Here is an 18,527-nt window from a genome sequence, read left to right on the forward strand (position 1 = left end):
ACAATTGCTGCCTGGAGTCTTCCAAGCTCAGGGCTTGTCACACTTGGTAGCTACTACCTGTTGTGTCTTAGGGATTTCAAATTGTCCCTGAAAGAGTTAGGCAAGAGTTCTCCAAAAGCATGCAATCATCCTTGCTTACTCATTTAAAACTCCCTCAGTATGGATGGTGAGGGACCTCACACCATAATCTCAGGGCTGAAGCAGGAGGATTGCCATGAGTTCAAGTTCAGCCTGGACTACACAGTATGTTCCAGGCTAGCTTGGGTTACAAAGTAAGACATTCAAAAGGCAAAACAGTAATAGTAGCAATAAAAAATAATTTTAAAAATAAATAAAATGCCCCCCAGAGAAGCAAAATCCTTAAGGAAACAGAGCCAAGAAAGTGTATACCTCAGACCTCAGAGGCCAACGTGTTTTTTCTCTCTTAATGTGCCTCTCACCAGTCCCTTCCTGACACAGCCTTCTGGTTTGTGATTTAATGATATCAACACATAGATCTATTCCTCAACTCTCCAGCTTTGAGCATCATCTCTCCTAGAGTCTCAGGTGATGGCTAAGAAGGCCTCTGTATCTCTCTAAAACTGTAGTTAAAGGGAAGCAGATCCTGCTCTCCATAATGACCTCTGAGCAGAGAGCAGTTCCAGTAACAAATGGGAGAACCTCCTGCCTGCTGTAGAGACAGTGGCAGCCACTTCATGCCAGCTCATGGCTCCCCTTCACCTAGGGGAAGTTGCACATCAGTCCCAAGAATTCTCTGAGGATATTCGGAGCAGCCCCCTCCACAGACAGCCTAGAATATGGCTGTCCCCTACTGTCTAACTCAGATAAACATTCCTTAGACACTAACAAGTGGACACACACACAAGCTGTGCGAGCCATCCATGGAGACAGCTCAGCTGGGAAAACCAGCATACCGTACTGACATGGGAAAATGTGGACCACGTATTAGGAAAGCACAAAATGGCTTACAGACAGCAAACATGACATCCTTTTGTTAAAATGTATGAACATCCTGTAAAAACAAAGTTCAACGGTGTATGTTCCCCCAAAATGCCATCCAAAGTTTATTTCAGGGCATTTGTATTAGAGATGATTTATATTTGTGTCTTGCCTGGATGATCCTTCACATTGTTATTATGGTTATGGTTGTTGTTGTTGGTATCCTCATTGTTGTTTATTATTTTTTATTTCAAAACAAGATCTCTAGATAGTCCACACTGGCTAGCCTGGAACTCATGATCCATCTTCCTGCCTCCACCCAATAAGTGCTGGGATTCCAGGTGTGAGCCACCACACCAGATTTCAATTATTTCTTACCATGAATCCGTAGTACTTTTATAAAAATAAAAACTTACTGAACCTCCTTTTGAGAACTAGAAAGGAAAGAAGCAGTTGGGAGAGGAGAAGCAGGCAGCATCCTGGGACACGCAGCTCCTTGCTAAGACAGAAGATAAGAGTATCACAGACTGCCTTAGAAGGGACTAAATTGTGTCTCTGACCCCACACTCACTGAAAGCTTAGAGGGCCCTCAGTCTCTTTTTCTGCATGTCTGAGGGCAGGGACTGAACATCTAAAAAAGTCACTTGTTCTAATTTCTCAGTGTCACCACATCAGCTATGAGCTGGGCAGCAGAGGTGTCTCTGAGCATCCCCAGGGGACTGGCCCCAGGACATCCAAGGATATCAAAAAAATACTCAAGTTCTTTATGTGAAATGGTATATATTCTGCATTTAATCTATATAATCCTCCTATATACTATAAATTATTGTGGGGTTACTTATAATGCTTAATATAATGTTACATGCTATAAAGTTATTATACTGTGCTACTTGTTATATTATTGTTATGCTGAGGGGTTTTCTTATATATACTTTCCATCTATGAGTGACTGAACCGGTGGGTATGGAATTTAGATATAGACACAGAGGGCCAAGTGGATTAATTAGGATTCAGTATAACTCCCAAGCTATACTAGGGCCTGCTCCACCTGACTCCTTTGTCCTATTAGGCAGCAAGTTGAGAGAATCCTTAACCCGCTGGAATTGGGAGCTGACAGGTGAGAGGCATTGATGGAGAGGAACTCTCATCTGTTCAGCCCCCCCGCCGTGGTCATCTTAAAGCCCCAGCCTCAAACTTTTCCTCCCTCCACACACAAGCTCTCCTCATTCAGTTGGCCCTTTCTGCTCTAAGCAAGATAGTACACACACACACACACACACACACACACACACACACACACACACGTGCACACACACACACACACACACACACACACACACACACACACACACACACACCGGCTAGCCATGCCCTTCTTCCTCCTAGGCCCCTTTCTCCCTAAAGCCTCTGCCCTAAGGCATCCTCCATCCTTCCTGGCCCAGCCACTGGACCACTCTCCACACCGCCCTCCCTGGCTCTCCAGGGCTTGCCTGCAGCACGCAGTTTAATCCTCACAACTCTTAATTAAACCAGGCCTCCTCTTCATGGCTGCTGGTTCACGGGGGCAAGCCCTGACTCCCCAAATGAGCTTAGAGCTCTTTGAAGGAGCTCATGTTTTCTACGTGCCCATGCACCAGGCCGCTACTCACAGCTTTTCATGAGCTATTTCCCTTAATCCCATCATCTCCATCCAAGCCCTTGCTTCTCTGCTGAACTCCCAGATAACAAATACCTTTTGTATTTGACATTGACACTTGCACATTCAAAGGTTTTCAAACAATAGCTCTGAAACCCAAACATCCTCCCCCTTCTCCTAGCAAATTCCTTTTTCTTCTCCTCCTTTCTCAAGGTGATGGCTTTACCAACCAGTCAACTGCCACACTAGAGACCTTGATAACCTCCTTCACTCTCTGTCTCTAATAAATCCTTAGAAACTAACCCCCAAAGGACCCTATGTCATCCCTATGACCAGTTTCTCTTTTCTTACAACCTGCCTGGCCTTTATCCCAGGCCCTGCATAGTAAAGTCTCCTACTGGCCTCCATGTCTGCAGCCTCCAGCCCATTCATGCACAGCAGCATCTTTCTAAACTGGCAGTTTGGGTCATGTTATCCTCCTGCTTAACTACTTCTTGGCTCCTCATTGTCTTCCAGAGAAAATCAAGCTTGCTAGCAAAGTACAGAAGGGCCAAATAAGCTGGTCCCCTTGCCCCTTCTATATCAGTCCTCTTTGATACATTCCCTCTGCAAGAAACAGAAGGGTCACCTCAAAACGCAAGTCTACTTCTTCAAACTAAGGAGAAAAACCACCTCCAAGAGGGCTTCTCTAGTGACCCTGCTAGCTGTGAGGGCTAGCCTTCTACCTGTAGCTAAAACTAGCCCAGCAGTGCCTTTAGATGACCAAAGAGACATCCCCATATATATCTTCCTAAATGAGCTACAAAGCTACTGTCTACTTTGTAGACAGAGGTTCTTCAATCATTGTATGTCCACACACTCATAAAGTTCATGATCAAAACCCGGGTCTGCCCCATTCATGACACAGCTCTCTGATTCCTTTCTTAAGCACATCTTGGTACCAAAAGTCTAGCCCCCAAGGACAGAAAGGAGGACTCCCTAGCTCAGGAAGACCTGAGCCAGGCAGGATTGGGGCAGATATTGCAAAGTTCTCTATATGAGCAGCAAATGTTGGGGTGGGGAGTGTAATTCAGTGTCCCTATTCATCAGTAGGCAGGTGGGTGTCACTAGCAGCCTGAGATGCTCACTCAAACCAGACAAACTTCCATAGTAGCACTACTGGTGAAGGTCTCTGAGTTTTGCAAAACATCCCCTCAATGGGCCCTGTCATGGTTTGAATCTAAAATTACTCGCATAAGGTCATGTTTTTAAAAGCTTTTTCACCCATTGCTAGTGTTATCTTGGGAGGCTCTGGGTCCTTCAAAGCCTTTGAGGGTAATATTCCCTGGCTCCTGCAACAGTCTGCTTCTTGGTTTTTACCATGCGGTAAACAGCCTCCAACATGTGTTCCCACTGCCATGAACTAGTCCATCATGCTATCCTCACAATGATGTGCCGGAACTGCCCAAAACCAGGAGCCAAAACAAACTGTCCTCTTGTTTCTGTCAAGGATTGTATCATGACAATGTGAAACTTACGTAATTGGACTTTCTTGTTGGCCACCAGCCCCTAAATAATGGCATGGAGACTTATTACTAATTATGAAAGCTTGGACTTTAGCTTAGGCTTGTTCCCAACTAGCTTTTATAACTTAAATTAACCTGTTTCTATTCATCTATGTTCTGCCATGTGGCTTTTTACCTCTCCTTCATTTTGTATGTCTGATTCCCTCCATGTCTCGCTGGAGTCTCTTGCTGGACCAGATTCTAACCCTGAGTTCCTCTCTGCCCAGAAGCCCTGCCTAACCTCTCCTGCCTAACTATTGGCTGTTCGGCTTTTTATTAAATCATTCACAACAATACATCTTCACACAGTATACAAATATCCCACAACAAGCTGACAGAGGCTTTGAAGCTGGCATGTGCCTCAAGGATAGTGGGGCTCAGGGTACTCAGGAGGTAAGGGCTACTTCGCCTCTGCTGGACAGAAAAGCCAAGCCCTCCTGATTTGGGCACAGGAAAGTCACATACCATCCTTAGAACACTTGGGAGAAAATCCCATCATAGGAGCCCCAGAACACCCTTCAAACCCCTTCAATAAAACACTAAATGCCTCCTTGTGGAAGTCTGGAAGAGCTGAAAAGTAGAGACTGTCTCTTAGGCTGCTCTCAGAGCAGTGACCCAGAGAGAGAGAGAGAGATGTCTTCCAAAATTGAAGGGCTCAGGCCTGGAGCAGGAGAGGCAAAGTCAGTGATGACCATATCAAGGACCTTCAGAGCCCAGGTGGGGATGTGCTAGAGTCTGAATTGTAACATGAATGCTCTTCAACTTAAAAGGCAGCTGTATCCCCATAAGCCCCTCATAGGATGGAAATACCGGAAGTCAAAATTGTATTTCACACTATCATAGCTTAGCCCAGCTTACCTTAAACGTGCTCAGAGAACTTATATTACCCTTCAGCTGGGCAGAATCACCTAACATAAAGCCTACTTTATAATAAAGTGGTGAACGCCTCATGTGGCTTGTTGGTGAAGACACTTCAGAGCATCAGTTAGTTGTCCATCACTGTGGTCCCCAGGATGACTAGGAGCTGTGGCTCAGGAGCCACAGGCCAGCATCATCAGAGAGGAGCAAACCCAGATTTAAAATTCAAGGATATTCTCTAGTGAATGTGTATCACCTTCTGTGCCATTGTAAAGCTAGAGGCCCTACATCTATCCCAAGGCTGAGGCTCAGCAGGATTACAGATTAACTCCGGCTAAGTCAATCTGGCCACAATCCTTGGACCTACAGAGTGCCAAGGTGGAAAACTCAGGATTACCTGTGGTTGAAGAAACCTCTTACCCACCTCCGTTTCACACCACACTTCCCAAATCCAATCCAATGTTGGGTACCTTTAGCCATCCTTATACTGAAGGGCAAATCTTTGCCCTCCCTCCACCATCTATGCCAGCAAGCTGAGACCAAGTGATCTGACTTTCTTTAGCACTAAAGCAGGTTTCTGGAATCACCAATTTACCAAAACTGTTACAGAAACATCACCACAGCCCTTCGCATTCCTAAATGCAATGGTTCTCCGGGTGTCACATCCTGTGCACATCTTAGCAGCATCTTGAAGCTGTCTACTTCATTTTTGCAAGAAGCTGTTCTTCTGAACCCTGGACCTCAGGAGACTAATGACAAGCATTCATCAGGTACCTAATAGGTCAGACACATCCTCAGTGCCTCCTCTCTCACTGGACTCTCCCCAAGAGGAACTTACTATCCCCCAGTTTAAAATACCACCACCCTGCTAATGACCTCCGGAAATCACCACCCCAGTCAAGCACCAGAGATGTCTAGAAGCACCAAAACACTAACCATGTCCCAAACAGAATTTCTGGTCTACCTTCAACTCCAGATCCTGTCCATCTGAGAAAGTGGCTCCATGCCACTGCATAGATGTATCTCTTGAGTCTTCATGGAGTTTCTATCACCTGTACTCCCAAACCCATCTCTAAAATCTCTCTGCTTTATCCACTTATCTCCCGCCACACCATCATCACCCTGGTCCGAGCTGCCGTCATTGCTGACCTAGTGATACAAAAATCCCTTGCTCTTGGTATCTTGCCGTTGCTTGTGCCCCTCCTGCCCTCTCCATACAACATCAGTCATCTTCTCACTCGGTTTTAGTGACGTTTCTGCTCAGCTTCAGAAGCCCCTTTCAACCTGGTCCCAGAATCAGTCCAGCCTCCTTTCCAGGGTCCACATGCCCTGTGCAGTCTGAGCCCTGCCACCTTACAACAGCCCCCAAGCCTGTCACGGAGCCACTGTGCTCCAGCCACATCCCTTCTTTTGGCAATGCTGTCTTTCCTCTGCCCATGACACACCCTCTGCATGAATGCCTCTTCTTCTGTCTGTCTGTCTGTCTGTCTGTCTCACTTTGACTTTGCATTCCTCATGTCTCAGCTTATTTTTTAATATATTACATTTATTTATTTTTTGTGGTGGGGAGGACACATGCCATGGCATATGTATGGAGGCCAAAGGACAATTTGCAAAGGCAGTTCTCTCCTTCCACCAGAGATAAAACTCGGATCATCATGCTTGGTGGCAAGAAGCTCTACCCACTGAGCTACGTCAGCAGCCTGAAGTCTCAGTTCAAATGACATCTCCTCTAAGTCTTCCTGACCTCTGTCCAGATAAATGTGCCCCTCCACCCATATAATGCTCTATTTCTATATCCTGTTCACTGCAACTATTCTATTAAAATTGGGTATATCTTATCCAGAAGTAGTTTAGCTTTCAGACCTGGGAACATTTGAATATAGATATTAAGACATAATGAGGATGGGACCCAAGTCCAAAAGGGAGATTTGATTTTGTTTGGTATACATGTTAAACAGACAGCTTGGAGACAGTTTGAGCAGTATTTTTAGCACACTTGTGTTTGGACTGCAGCCCATCTCCCGAGGTCAAGTATGGAATGTTCTGCTTGTAGAGTCACATTGCCATTCAGAAAGGTTCTGGTTTTGGAGCGTCTGGCATTTCTGATTTCCAGATATGGGATGCTCAACCTGGATGTACCTGTCTGCTTACTTCTCCACTGTCTCCTCCATCAGACTGTATGTTCCAACAAGGTGTGGTCAGCCCTACCAGGATCTCCAAGGTACCTCTAGTGTCTAGCGCAGTGCCTGGAGCAGATCAGGGGCAAATATAGACTCATTAGATAAGTAAACCAACACAGTAGTAACATAGGATATGAAAAGGCAGAGATCTAATGAAAAAGAAAAACACTAGTTACCAAGTGAAGAGTACAGAGACGCTCAAGAGAAAATCCGCACAAGGAGCCAGCTGCCAAAAGGGGGTTAGGAGGTGAGGATGCCACAGGCTTAATGGAGATGAGTTGAAGCCCTAGGACTAGAGGCTTATATTTATGTCCAAAAGCCTTACGTAGAAACCCTAAATCCAAGTGTGGACTAAAGCCCAGTGTGGAGTTTGAAGATGGAGCCTTTAGGCATGATTAATGTTAGAAGTCCTGAGGGTGAAACACTACACACAATGGGATTAGTGGCCTAAGAGGAAGGAAAAATCTCTCTCTCCTGTCTCTCTCTCTCTCTCCTGTCTCTCTCTCTCTCTCTCTCTCTCTCTCTCTCTCTCTCTCTCTCTCTCTCTCTCTCTCTCTCCTACAGGAGAACATAACCAAAAAGATTGTCTCACTGGGAATATAATACACTTGTAGCCTGATCACAGACTTCCAACCTCCCAAACTGGTAGCAAACAACATATTTTAAGTCATCCAGTCTATAGTACTCCATGATAGCATCCAAAAATGGCTAAAACATCAAGTAGAGAGCTCATACCAACTGAAAGTAGAAAAAAATCATAGATACCATGGAAACAACTTGAAGCAAGGGTAGTTAAAGGAGAGGCTTTCTAGCCCTATGTGAGTAGACACAGGAAGGCACACATACACACACACACACACACACACACACACACACACACACACACACACACACCTATAAGAGAGGCTGTAGTGTAAACAGACCATGTGGGCTTGTATCCTGACATTCCCTGTACCAAGAGTAGATGGATCCTCTTCCTCTACCCCCTGAGATGAGATGGGTCCTTAATTATAGCTCTTCAGTGGGAGCCTTCACTACACAGAGACTGTAGTTCATCAGTGCTAGGTGTGAATTTTGTGGGGCCCAGGTGCCTGGAATGTAGGATGGATGGGGAAGGCTCCTTGGTGCAGCCTTGCTGCTGGACAGACAGCAGCCACAGCAGGAAGTTGCACAGACTCTATCGTCTAATCTAGGTATGTGGGCTGGAGCATCTGCGAGTTGATATCCCCCAGAGCCTTTTGTAAAGTAATGTTCAACATTCCTGTCTTGTGTCAACATGCCAGAGGAAGTTCCAGGAAGAGCCCTTCCCTTGACCCAGAATGAAGAAGAGCAGGGGCTCCAAGAGAGCCAACACGGGTCATGTGGGAGCAAAGTTGAAGGCAAAGGAGACACACGCACTGGCAGCCCACAGTTCCTCCCTCCTCAGCAGTGAAGCTTTTCTCTGATCCAGGCCATAAAGGCCCCAAAGGAGACTGAAGCCCACCTTCCCTAAGAGGGGTGCTCTCCACACCACCAGAGTGGACCTGGAAGGTAGCAGAGAAAAGCTAGGGTTTCCAGAGAAGCTTAGTGAAAAATGACATCATCTGAGGGTGGCGATCCCCTCTCTCGCTGCAGAACCAGCCAATATTGTGGCACCATGAGACTCCAAGGTCCTCCAATTCCCTCATCAAAACTCCCCAACACAAGGCCAGGCCCAAAACAGATGATCAACAGGGCATTGAAATGAATGAAGAATGGTCACATGACACCCCCCCCCCCCTTCTCCTAGCTAGATGAGTGCCTTAAGAATGACTAGCTGGGTTCCAACTAAGACCTATCCTAACCTATGGTGATATTTTATTTGTATTAAAATGTTATTTGTATATAAATAAAGTTGCCCGGGGGTCAGAGCTATTAGCAAGCCATAGGAAAGCAGGGCAATGGTGGCGTACGCTTGTAATCCCAGCACTTGGTAGGCAAAGCTAGGTAAGTCTCTGTGTGTTCAGGGATATAGCCAGTATTAGATACGCATGCCTTTAATCTCAATACCAATCATAGAAAACCTGGAGGTCTATACAGACAGGCCGTGATGAGGCGGTCATGTGGTTGGGTTTACAACCAATGAGAAGGCAGAACAGAAATTCTATATAAGGACTTTAACACAATAGATAATAAGAAAATAGCTCTGGTTCGGAGAGGTAGGACCACTGCAGGAGGAAGAGTAAGGTTTTAGCTCTTAGCTCTGACCTCTTGGCTTTCTTCTTTGCATTGGTTCTGTGTTTCTTATTTAATAAGAAGGTTGGTTACATCTACACTAACCTTCCCAGGCCAGTGGCAGACATCACTAGTCAGTAACAGCTCTTTGCCACCAAATCAAGGGGGAAATTCTGTATCCATCCCCAGGGAATTGATAGTGTTACCAGAGAAAAAAGAGATTCTTAAGCTCTAGGAGGCTTAAGAACCTTTCTAGAATCTAATGAACACAATAAGGTTCTCTCTAAAATGTGTGCCCAAAACTTGGTATGTTACATCAAGATACATACAGGCCTATCTTTAAAAGGAAGTAAAAGTTTGGAAGTCCTTAGCCTCCCTACCCCTTTGAAAAGGGTCTTATGTTACCTTTTGAGGAGGGCCTGCTGAAAACACCAGCCAACACATCCTATAGAGTCAAAGAGAAGCATGTTCCAAGGAGTTAAGAATCAAACCCCAGTTTAGGACAGCCTGAGAGAGTGAGGCTACCTCCCTCCACTCCATATCCCAACCATCCTCTCCTTTAGGACAAAGACAGCAGCCACAGCACAGAGTGGTCCAAGACTGTTGGGGTAGCCCCAGGCTGGAGTCTATTTATGCACATCTTCAGCATCCAGAGGTTAAATCACAGCTCTGTAGATGGCATGGGTCCAGCAGGGTGTTATTTATAGCCTTCTGGCAGACCAGAAGGAACAGAGCTCTTCAAGAGGCCATTTCCAAATGAGGCCTACAAGAGATAGTAAGACAGCAATCATCCTCCCCACAACCTCAGAACCACCACAACACGCACATGCACAAATGCACACACGCACACACACAATCTGAGCACATCCTTACAATGAATGCAAGCTGAAAAGATATAAACAATAATGTTCAAAATTTTAAAAATAGCTCATGAACCACTGGGACCTGGACAAAGTCCAGTCATATTCCAGAGACTCATTCCAAAAAGTTCCCAGCTGTCTAGTCTCCTTATCAGATGCTTCTAAAGGAAATGTCTCCCCTGGTCATCTTCAGATCTTCAGTTAGCTTAAGTCCACAGCCTTGAGGCTCAGGGTTGGAATGGGGCCAACACCAAAGAACAGAGCCTGGTAAGGGACAACCTCCCAGCCATCTAGATACATTGTGAGCACAGCGCAACTTTTCTACTCCCAGAAGCTCCAGCTGACCCTGGTCCAAAGAGCAGTGCAGGATTCAGAAGTGCTTCCAATAACTCCAAGGCCCAGCTAGCAGATATCCTTGTTGAACCAATGCTTCTTCAAATGCTAGGTCAAGGGAAACCTCCAAAGCCTCATTGGTAGCGATTTAACAAGACAGTGCAGCCGAATCTACCGTACATCATACAGGTGGAGTGCAAGGCTGCTCCTAGGCCAGCCTCCCAGCATATCAGCGGACCAGCTCCCATGCCATGCCACCTAGGCTTAGGCAAAGCTGTTCCGACTCCAGAATTCCTAGGCGAGGACTGATTCAGGAAGAAGCCTAGTGATGCATGGGTTCCCTCCACAGAAGGAAGACCAGTAGATGAGGACTGGATGCTATAGAAATGGAGCATGCAGGAGGGGGTGGAGGTAGGCTGTAGGGGATTCCTAAGGATGAGAGCTCCATTTCCAAAGAACCCCCAGGGAGGTTTTTCCCTTACCCCATCTAACCCATTTTATTAGGATACCCAAGAAAGAGAGGGTCTTCCGTTCCTGTTCCAAACCCCACGACATTTAGTGCCACTATTTTCATAAGATTTCTACCTGTGTGGCCATTCTGGAAGGCAGAAACCAGCAAAGACCAAGCCAGAGGAAGGAAGAACAGAGAGTGCTGTAGTGGGCAGCCATTCCAGTTTTGATCTGGACACAGTGCAGAGTCAAGCCCAACTTGATATTCTCCAGTCGCCCTTTCAAGTCATCTTTGACCTCACAGAGCTGAGATTAGCACCGACGGGGCCACCAGGGCCTGCTGAGCAGTGACACATGGGTCAAAGGTCAGAGCTGTGGGAGCTAGACAAAATATAGTGCCTCTTTTCCTTCTAGACCCATCCTGGGAAGATCCTGGAGAGAAAACACTTTGAAAACAACAGGTTTTCAGGAACCATCCTGAAAACTACCTGGAAAGACTCCAGCTCACATACCTAGGCAACGAGAAAAGAATCCCAAAAGATGCCTTGGATAAGTATCTTTGCTTGATAAGCCTTCAAGGGCCCAGGGAAGGAGATGGCCCACTAGGAGGCTATTCAAGAGATCACACACAGGTCTCCAACTTGGAGTACCACCCACTCCATCCACCACCTGCCTGTCACTCTGCATTTCCATCCCCGGGTTCTCCCCAGCACATGTCTTCCAGCACACCTTAAGCTTCAGCTCGGAGTTGAGAGCCATGTCCCCCACATCCCCCACATGTCCCCTGCAGGGAACGTGGCTATGCTGTGACATCCCCCAGTGCCTCTGCCAGACTCATCCTAGATGCAGGCTCTTTCCTCATCCCTGCCCTTCTTTCCCTGGGATGCCATGTTACATCTGTATACTGGAGTGTGTGGGGAGTAGGATGGGAGCTGAGCAAAGATGGGCTCAAGGAATGACCTGGTTGGAGAAAGGAGCCCACACAGCCTCATCTTTTGAGCCAACATGAATATCCTACCTGACAAACCAAGCCATGTCCCCCCAAGTCAATAATCTTGCTGTGGTATTGTCTACAGACCCCTGCTTTGCAGTCCTTGAAGTCCATAAAGGTGAGGGGCTCATTTTCTTGGCCAGTCCTTCACTCCTCAGAATCCTCTATCTGGACCCTCACCATGCCTAATGGTATTTAAACATCTGTTTTTATTCCACAATTTGCTGTTTACCACGCAGTTCTCCTGATCATGGCTGCCCCAACTCAAGAAAAATAAGCAAACAAAAATTTTTCTGTTTCCTTAAATAGATAGATGATGTCACCAAAATACTCTACAGTCCTCCATCTCACACGTGACTTCAACCACCAGAGCCACATGTCCTATGGGCCACCCATCCTTCCTCAAAAGCAATTCTGACAAGCAGGCACAAGGTCCTGTCACTTATCTGCTGGAGGCTCCTAACACATATATCTGGGTAGCTCTACCCTAAACACCTGCACAGGCACCCGGCTTTCTAGACGAGCCTAGTCCACCTGTAGGCACAGGTCCTAAGCCAGGGCTCACGCTGCTCTGTACCAGCTCTTCAAGGCTTTGCTGTTCACCTGTTCTGTTATGAGTTGCTGTATATGACGGAGTCTGGCAAGCTCAGCTTAATACTATGTAGCCCACAGGGGAGACTGTGTCTCCACCTAAGAGTGTCTCCCTTCTGCGGTGTTTTAGGAATTACATGGTCCATCCAGCTTCCCCTTAATCCAAGTCACCAGGAAGCTCAGAACTGATGTTCAGAGCTCTGCCAGCCTATACAGCTGCGGCTTTTGCTTGCTCCTGCCTTCTAGGGCCCTCGGTTGCCACTGCCAACCCCTCTATTGTAGTAGGCACAGGCCTATTTCAAATTCCTTCATCTGTTATATCTAATGTACACTTTTTTGAAAAGCAGACTCAAAAGTCTATTTCTTCACAAGGCTTTCCCTGAGCCCTGTAGCTAGCTCGATGCTCAATCCCTTCTCTAAACACTGTGAGAGCTTGTTTTCCAAACCAAACAAAAGGGGAGCCTCCCATTCCAGCTGCACACAGGCCCAATTCTCCAGGGTCCAAAAGAAGCTAGCTTCTATCCTATGTCTTCCTGAGGGCTCTGGCTTCAGCCCTGCTGCCTTCTAAAGAAAACAGTTTGAACCCAGTGCCTCTTCTTTTATCTCCTCAGCAGCAGGGAGCTAGAAACCTGGGCCACAGCAACGGGCTTTCAGCACACACAGACACACACATGCATGCACATATGTACTGAGGCACCTGACTTGGCAGATCCCTCCCTCTTGAACCCCCTTTCTTCTGGTTCTGAGTCACTACTTCCTGGTTTTCCTATAACCTCCTCTGCCTCCCTGTCTTCTGTTGTACTGCTTCTGTCCCTCTTTTACATATGCATGGCATTTCCAGTAGAGCCCGCCCTGATCCCCACACCAATGGCTCCACTTATCCCCTGGCCACTGATGATGCCCCAGTCACCTCCAGTCTGAACTCCCTCAGGGGCTCCATTAACCCTCCTCATTACACAACAGGGCTTTAATTATAACCAAGCACCCAAGAACACCTATATCCATCCCTTCTCTCCAGCTTCCTAAATGAGCTCCGGAACCACCAGTGCAAGCACCCCAGATGCTACCGTAATAGTCACTCTGGCCCCTCAGACACTGCATGTCCACCGCCATCCCCACAAAATAATTCCATTGACTCACAGTTATTCAACTAGGAAACAAGTAATTGCCAAGCATACATCCATCCAATCAGTGTGTTGCTGAGCATTCCCCAAGGCCACACTCTGAATTCAGGAAGAGGTGCAGAGTTCCTGCCTCCAGGAGACTTTCAGACAGACAGGCAGGCAGTCCGGCCAAGTCTACTTACCATCTTCCGTGAAAAGATCCACTTGTCTTCATCCCTACAGCCATCGCCTTAGTCCAAGGTGACATGCCTGCTGTCACTCAGGCTGCACACCGTAACAGCCATAGTGGCGAGAAAGAGTATTACACAATCCCAGCTATAAAATGTGAGTCTTATGACCTGGGGCAAGAGACTTCCTCAGTCTGTTTCCTCCCCTTCAAAGATGACCACGGTGCCTACCTCAGAGACTTTCTGCAGGGCTAATAGGTTACGAGCATGAAGCCTTTAGACAGTCTCCAGACACAGTAGACAACTGAGACTACCGTAATCTTCCGTTCACCAGCACTACCCATCACCCACCTCTGAAGTTCCCCATAAGCCCATGTTCTCCTTCAAGTCTCTCCTGACAGGCTCACTCCTAGGCCTTCTTCTCAGTCCTCAGGCTCCATCATTCAATGACCCTCCTCGGGACTCCCGGGCTTTGTCAGATGGCCCGCCCCGTGTTCCCTTCTTGGTGAGCCCTAGCCATGTTCCACTGAATTGGGACCACTTCTCCTCCTATGGGGTGTGTGCTCTGTTGAGAGCAGTGTGATCTTCTCTCCATGGCCAGGACCAAGTACCAAGCACTGCATATGACATGGCTCAGTAAATCAATACTCAGCCAACAGGAAAAGCACAATACTTACAAAACAAAAACGCAAATTTCAACCAGCTATAACCAAATTCTAAAAACCCACACCTAATAATCAGGCTATACTTATTAAACATATTTGCTATGTGCCAGGCTCTGTGCTAAGGTTTGGGCATGTAATCAAGAGCACAACAATGTGGGGATATTATTTTATTCCTCGATCACAGGTGAAGTAATGAAAACGCAGGAAGTCTTATAAACCGACTCAAAGTCACACAGCTTGGAAGTGGTACAGTCAGGATTTGAACCCAGCACTATCAGACTCCAGAAGCTAGTCCTCCCCCAACACTAGCTTGGCTTTGCTCTCAGTCTGCAGTGATCTGGCTCTTAGATCACATCCCTCTGCTGGGACGTAGGCACGGGCTTCCCCTAAAAGCGGAACAAAAACCTCTGAAGGTCCCTTCCTCCTGTTAGAAATCTATGAGTTGAAATTATAAGTTCCTAGGGTAGTTTGTTTTGTCGTCCCTTGAAGTACTTAGCAAGAAACTGAACACAGAGTAGACAAATAATAAACCCGTGCTGAATGGAATAACTGGGTGATGGAGAGATGAATGAATACATTAGAGATAGACAGATGAGTGGATGAGTGAATGAAGTGAATAGGTGACAATTGATTTCGCCTATGACCACCGGTTTTAACTTCCTCAACACCTTCTGCTGGGCTCATTCATGGTCATAATTCAAGTGACCCTAAAACACAGCCGAACCACATGAACACTCCTAGTAGACGGCCATCGTTTCGGCGGCTCTTACCGGCACAGGTGGTCCATGCGGCACAGGGTGCGCAGTTCTAGGCAGTTGGGCTTCTCCTTGTCCTCATAGGAGCAGCTGGGCAGAATAGTTTGCCGGCGACGCTCCGCACAGGCCTGGTCCTGGCAGGAGCAGAAGAGCATGCGGTAGGTATACTCGCTGGGCACACGGTCAAAGAACTGGCGCAGGGCCTTGTGGCACTTGCGGCGGTTGCAGCGTTCCGTGGGCGAGATCTCGCGGTTGCAGATGGAGATGTAGGAGGAGCGGAGCTTCTTGCAGTTGTCGTTCAGGTTGCAGGCCTTGGCGGCATCCAGGCAGTGATTGCTCTTGGCACTGACCACCGGGTCTGCCCCTGTCCCTGAAGGAGGAAGGAGAACACTAGTCAGAGGTACACATGCGCACAAGGGGAGGATATGCATGGCCACTGAAGATTGGTATCGGATGCAGGCTCCTTGCCTCAGTTTCCTTGTCTTGGAATAAAGAGCATTTCCAAGGATGTATGGCTGTGGCGAACATTATAGATATTAATTTGCAGGTATCCAAAGTACATGAGACAGTTCTGGAAAAGAGATACACTGTATAAGACTGTTCCAGGAAAGGGGTACACTGTTTGAGACAGTTCCAAGAAAGGGGGTACACTGCACATGCAAGGAGCAGTTCAGAGGGAGACTCATTCCAAGGTCTAACCCCAGCTTCAGAAGCTTGGAAGCAGGTGTTCACCTCAAAAACATGGAAGTAAGTGTTCATGGCCCTGTTTACTAGGGCAAGAAATAATGTATCTGGCTCAAAGTCACAGAACGAGGGGCCCCTTGCCAGTCTTCCAGTAGCACAGTTCAGCGGGACTTTGGGGAAGAGATATCACTGGCATTTGGAGTAGGGAACACTCATCATTGAGTCTTGTCAACAAGGATGCAAGCAACATCCCAGCCACCCTCCTGACCCCTACCCTTGTAACCATCAAAACTGTTCTTCTGTATCCGGAAGGGTGTGGCTGTCACTGTCACCTAAAAGGAAGCACAAGGCCTCTAAGTGTGAAGGGCGGATTACCCCAGCATACCACTCTGACACTGCTGGATGTATGATGAACCATGAGCCAGATAGGCTGGGTCTCTTGCCATACTGTTGTGGCTTTCTACTTAATACAGTGAGGGAAATGTCTGAGGTACACAACAGGGTTCCCCAAAATCACAAGGCTACTCTGTGATGGCTGTCCCCACAGATCCTAGTTGTACCAAGATGTCCAGCACAGAAACCATCTGACTCTACCACCAGCTGGTTCCCACCTAGAGAGACCCTCTTGCCCAATTTGATAACAGGCAGAGGGAGGGCTAGGACCCCAATCTGCACATGCCCAACTGAGATCTTCTGGGGCCAGTCAGATGGGTGGTCACCCAATCCCATCTGTGTTTTACAGGTAAAGAAAATGAATTCTGGCCGGGCAGTGGTGGCGCACGCCTTTAATCCCAGCACTCGGGAGGCAGAGCCAGGCGGATCTCTGTGAGTTCGAGGCCAGCCTGGGCTACCAAGTGAGTTCCAGGAAAGGTGCAAAGCTACACAGAGAAACCCTGTCTCGAAAAACTAAAAAAAAAAAGAAAAAAGAAAAGAAAATGAATTCTGTGTGGGTAGAGGACTGCCACAGCCATCTTGACCACTGACAGAAAACTAGAGGTAGAAGTCAGTTGCTAGGCACCGTCATATGCCAGGAGAATAATCAGCCTAGGTCATAGGTGAGTTCTTCCACTCTGCCATGTTCAGTCTTGCCTGTGTGCCTCTCTATACAAGAACCTGCCGTAGAGTATGGAAGACTCAAAACCAGGCTGGTAGAGGCCATGACTCCCCTATGAATAGGCCTGGTGACTCAGCATTTGCATATGCAATTCCTGGTCCTCAGATTGTTGAGTCATTAAATATCTCTAAATCTATAAAGTCCTAACTCTGCATGGTGCCATGCTGGTGCTTAATACATAAAAGTATTAGAAGAAGTCCCAACTAAAGAGCCAACTACTTAAACCAGGAAACCGAGAGGCAGAACCAGGACAGAACTAGGCCTTGTAAAACAGAGCCAGCCAGCATCAAGCCCTGGCTCAACTACTCATCAGGTCAAATGATTCTTTGCTCAGTTTCCTTGTCTGCAAAATAGTACCTGCCACAAAGCATCTTTGTTAGCATGAGAAATGACTTAGAACTTTCTTTGCATCATGAATTTGCCCTGTCTTCTAGAATATTCCCATTGGCTATGTGATGACTGTCTTGGGGGGGGGGGGTCTCCTAGTGGTCATGTGGGTCCCTAAATCTGCCACCCCATTTTCTGCTCCCTTTAAGGCAAAACCACTAGTTGTCTCCCCCAACTGTGTCTGGCAGCTGTTCGAACCTGCAGGCCTAGTCTTTCCAGCTGATGTATCAGCAACCCTGGACCCAGCAGCTCATTCACTTCTACCTGAATCTCCTTCCTCACTTGTCTTCATTCTGGCCTCCCTAATACCTCCCTGCTCAGGTTGCTTCGTTGGCTCTTGTTTGTGCTCCCCAGGGCCCAACCCTCCTCTCCAGGCATCTGGGGCTATCATTTTATCTCATGCCATTGCACACCATCAATCAGCCTCCTTCCACATCCTGAGACCTCTCTCACAAATCCCAGACACATCTGTTCGCCTCTACTCTACTGTTTTCATACTACCTGAAAAGCCAAGACCCTTGTGTCAAACTCAGACCACCACCACCACCACCACCACCACCACCACCACCACCACCACCACCATCACCACCCGACCCCCAGTGGCTCAGATAACAGTCAACTTTATCCTTCTGAAAACAGCCACCCCAAAGCAGCTCATTCACAATGCATACCAGGAAAAACAGAAAGGCTACCTTCAAAACATACCCAGAATACACCACTTCTCACTGCCACTACCACCTTCCTCCAAGTTGTAATCACCATGCCCAGTCCCCCAGCTTTCACAGCACCCCACAATGATCTTCTCTCATCACAACAACTGGCATGAATTTCAAGAACCTAAGGCACAGAGGTGTGTCACTCCAGTGTCCCAGGACATCCACTGGCCTCTCTCAGTGGCTTTAGCATGAGCTACAAGGCTCTGTATTTGCATTGTCCAACATGGTGGCCACTGACCATTGAACTGGAAAGATTAGGAAACACACACCAGATTCTAAATGCTTATTAAGCAAAACAGTATCTCACTAGTAATGTCTTTGCTTTAATCACATGTTC

At 47.2% G+C, this 18,527-nt stretch overlaps 1 protein-coding gene across 2 annotated transcripts in view; it reads right to left on the reverse strand.

The window, feature by feature from the left end:
- The window catches only part of Gfra2 (GDNF family receptor alpha 2), a 97,361-nt gene that overhangs the window by 44,881 nt on the left and 33,953 nt on the right, over positions 1-18,527 (reverse strand). For both annotated transcript variants that reach the window (XM_059273356.1, XM_059273357.1), the window contains one exon: positions 15,305-15,659. In XM_059273356.1, coding sequence (XP_059129339.1) covers positions 15,305-15,659 — 355 coding nt within the window. The remainder of the gene's footprint in view (positions 1-15,304; positions 15,660-18,527) is intronic.

The sequence above is a fragment of the Peromyscus eremicus genome, chromosome 9 (genome assembly GCF_949786415.1).
Source record: "Peromyscus eremicus chromosome 9, PerEre_H2_v1, whole genome shotgun sequence".
Taxonomy (NCBI): Eukaryota; Metazoa; Chordata; class Mammalia; order Rodentia; family Cricetidae; genus Peromyscus; species Peromyscus eremicus.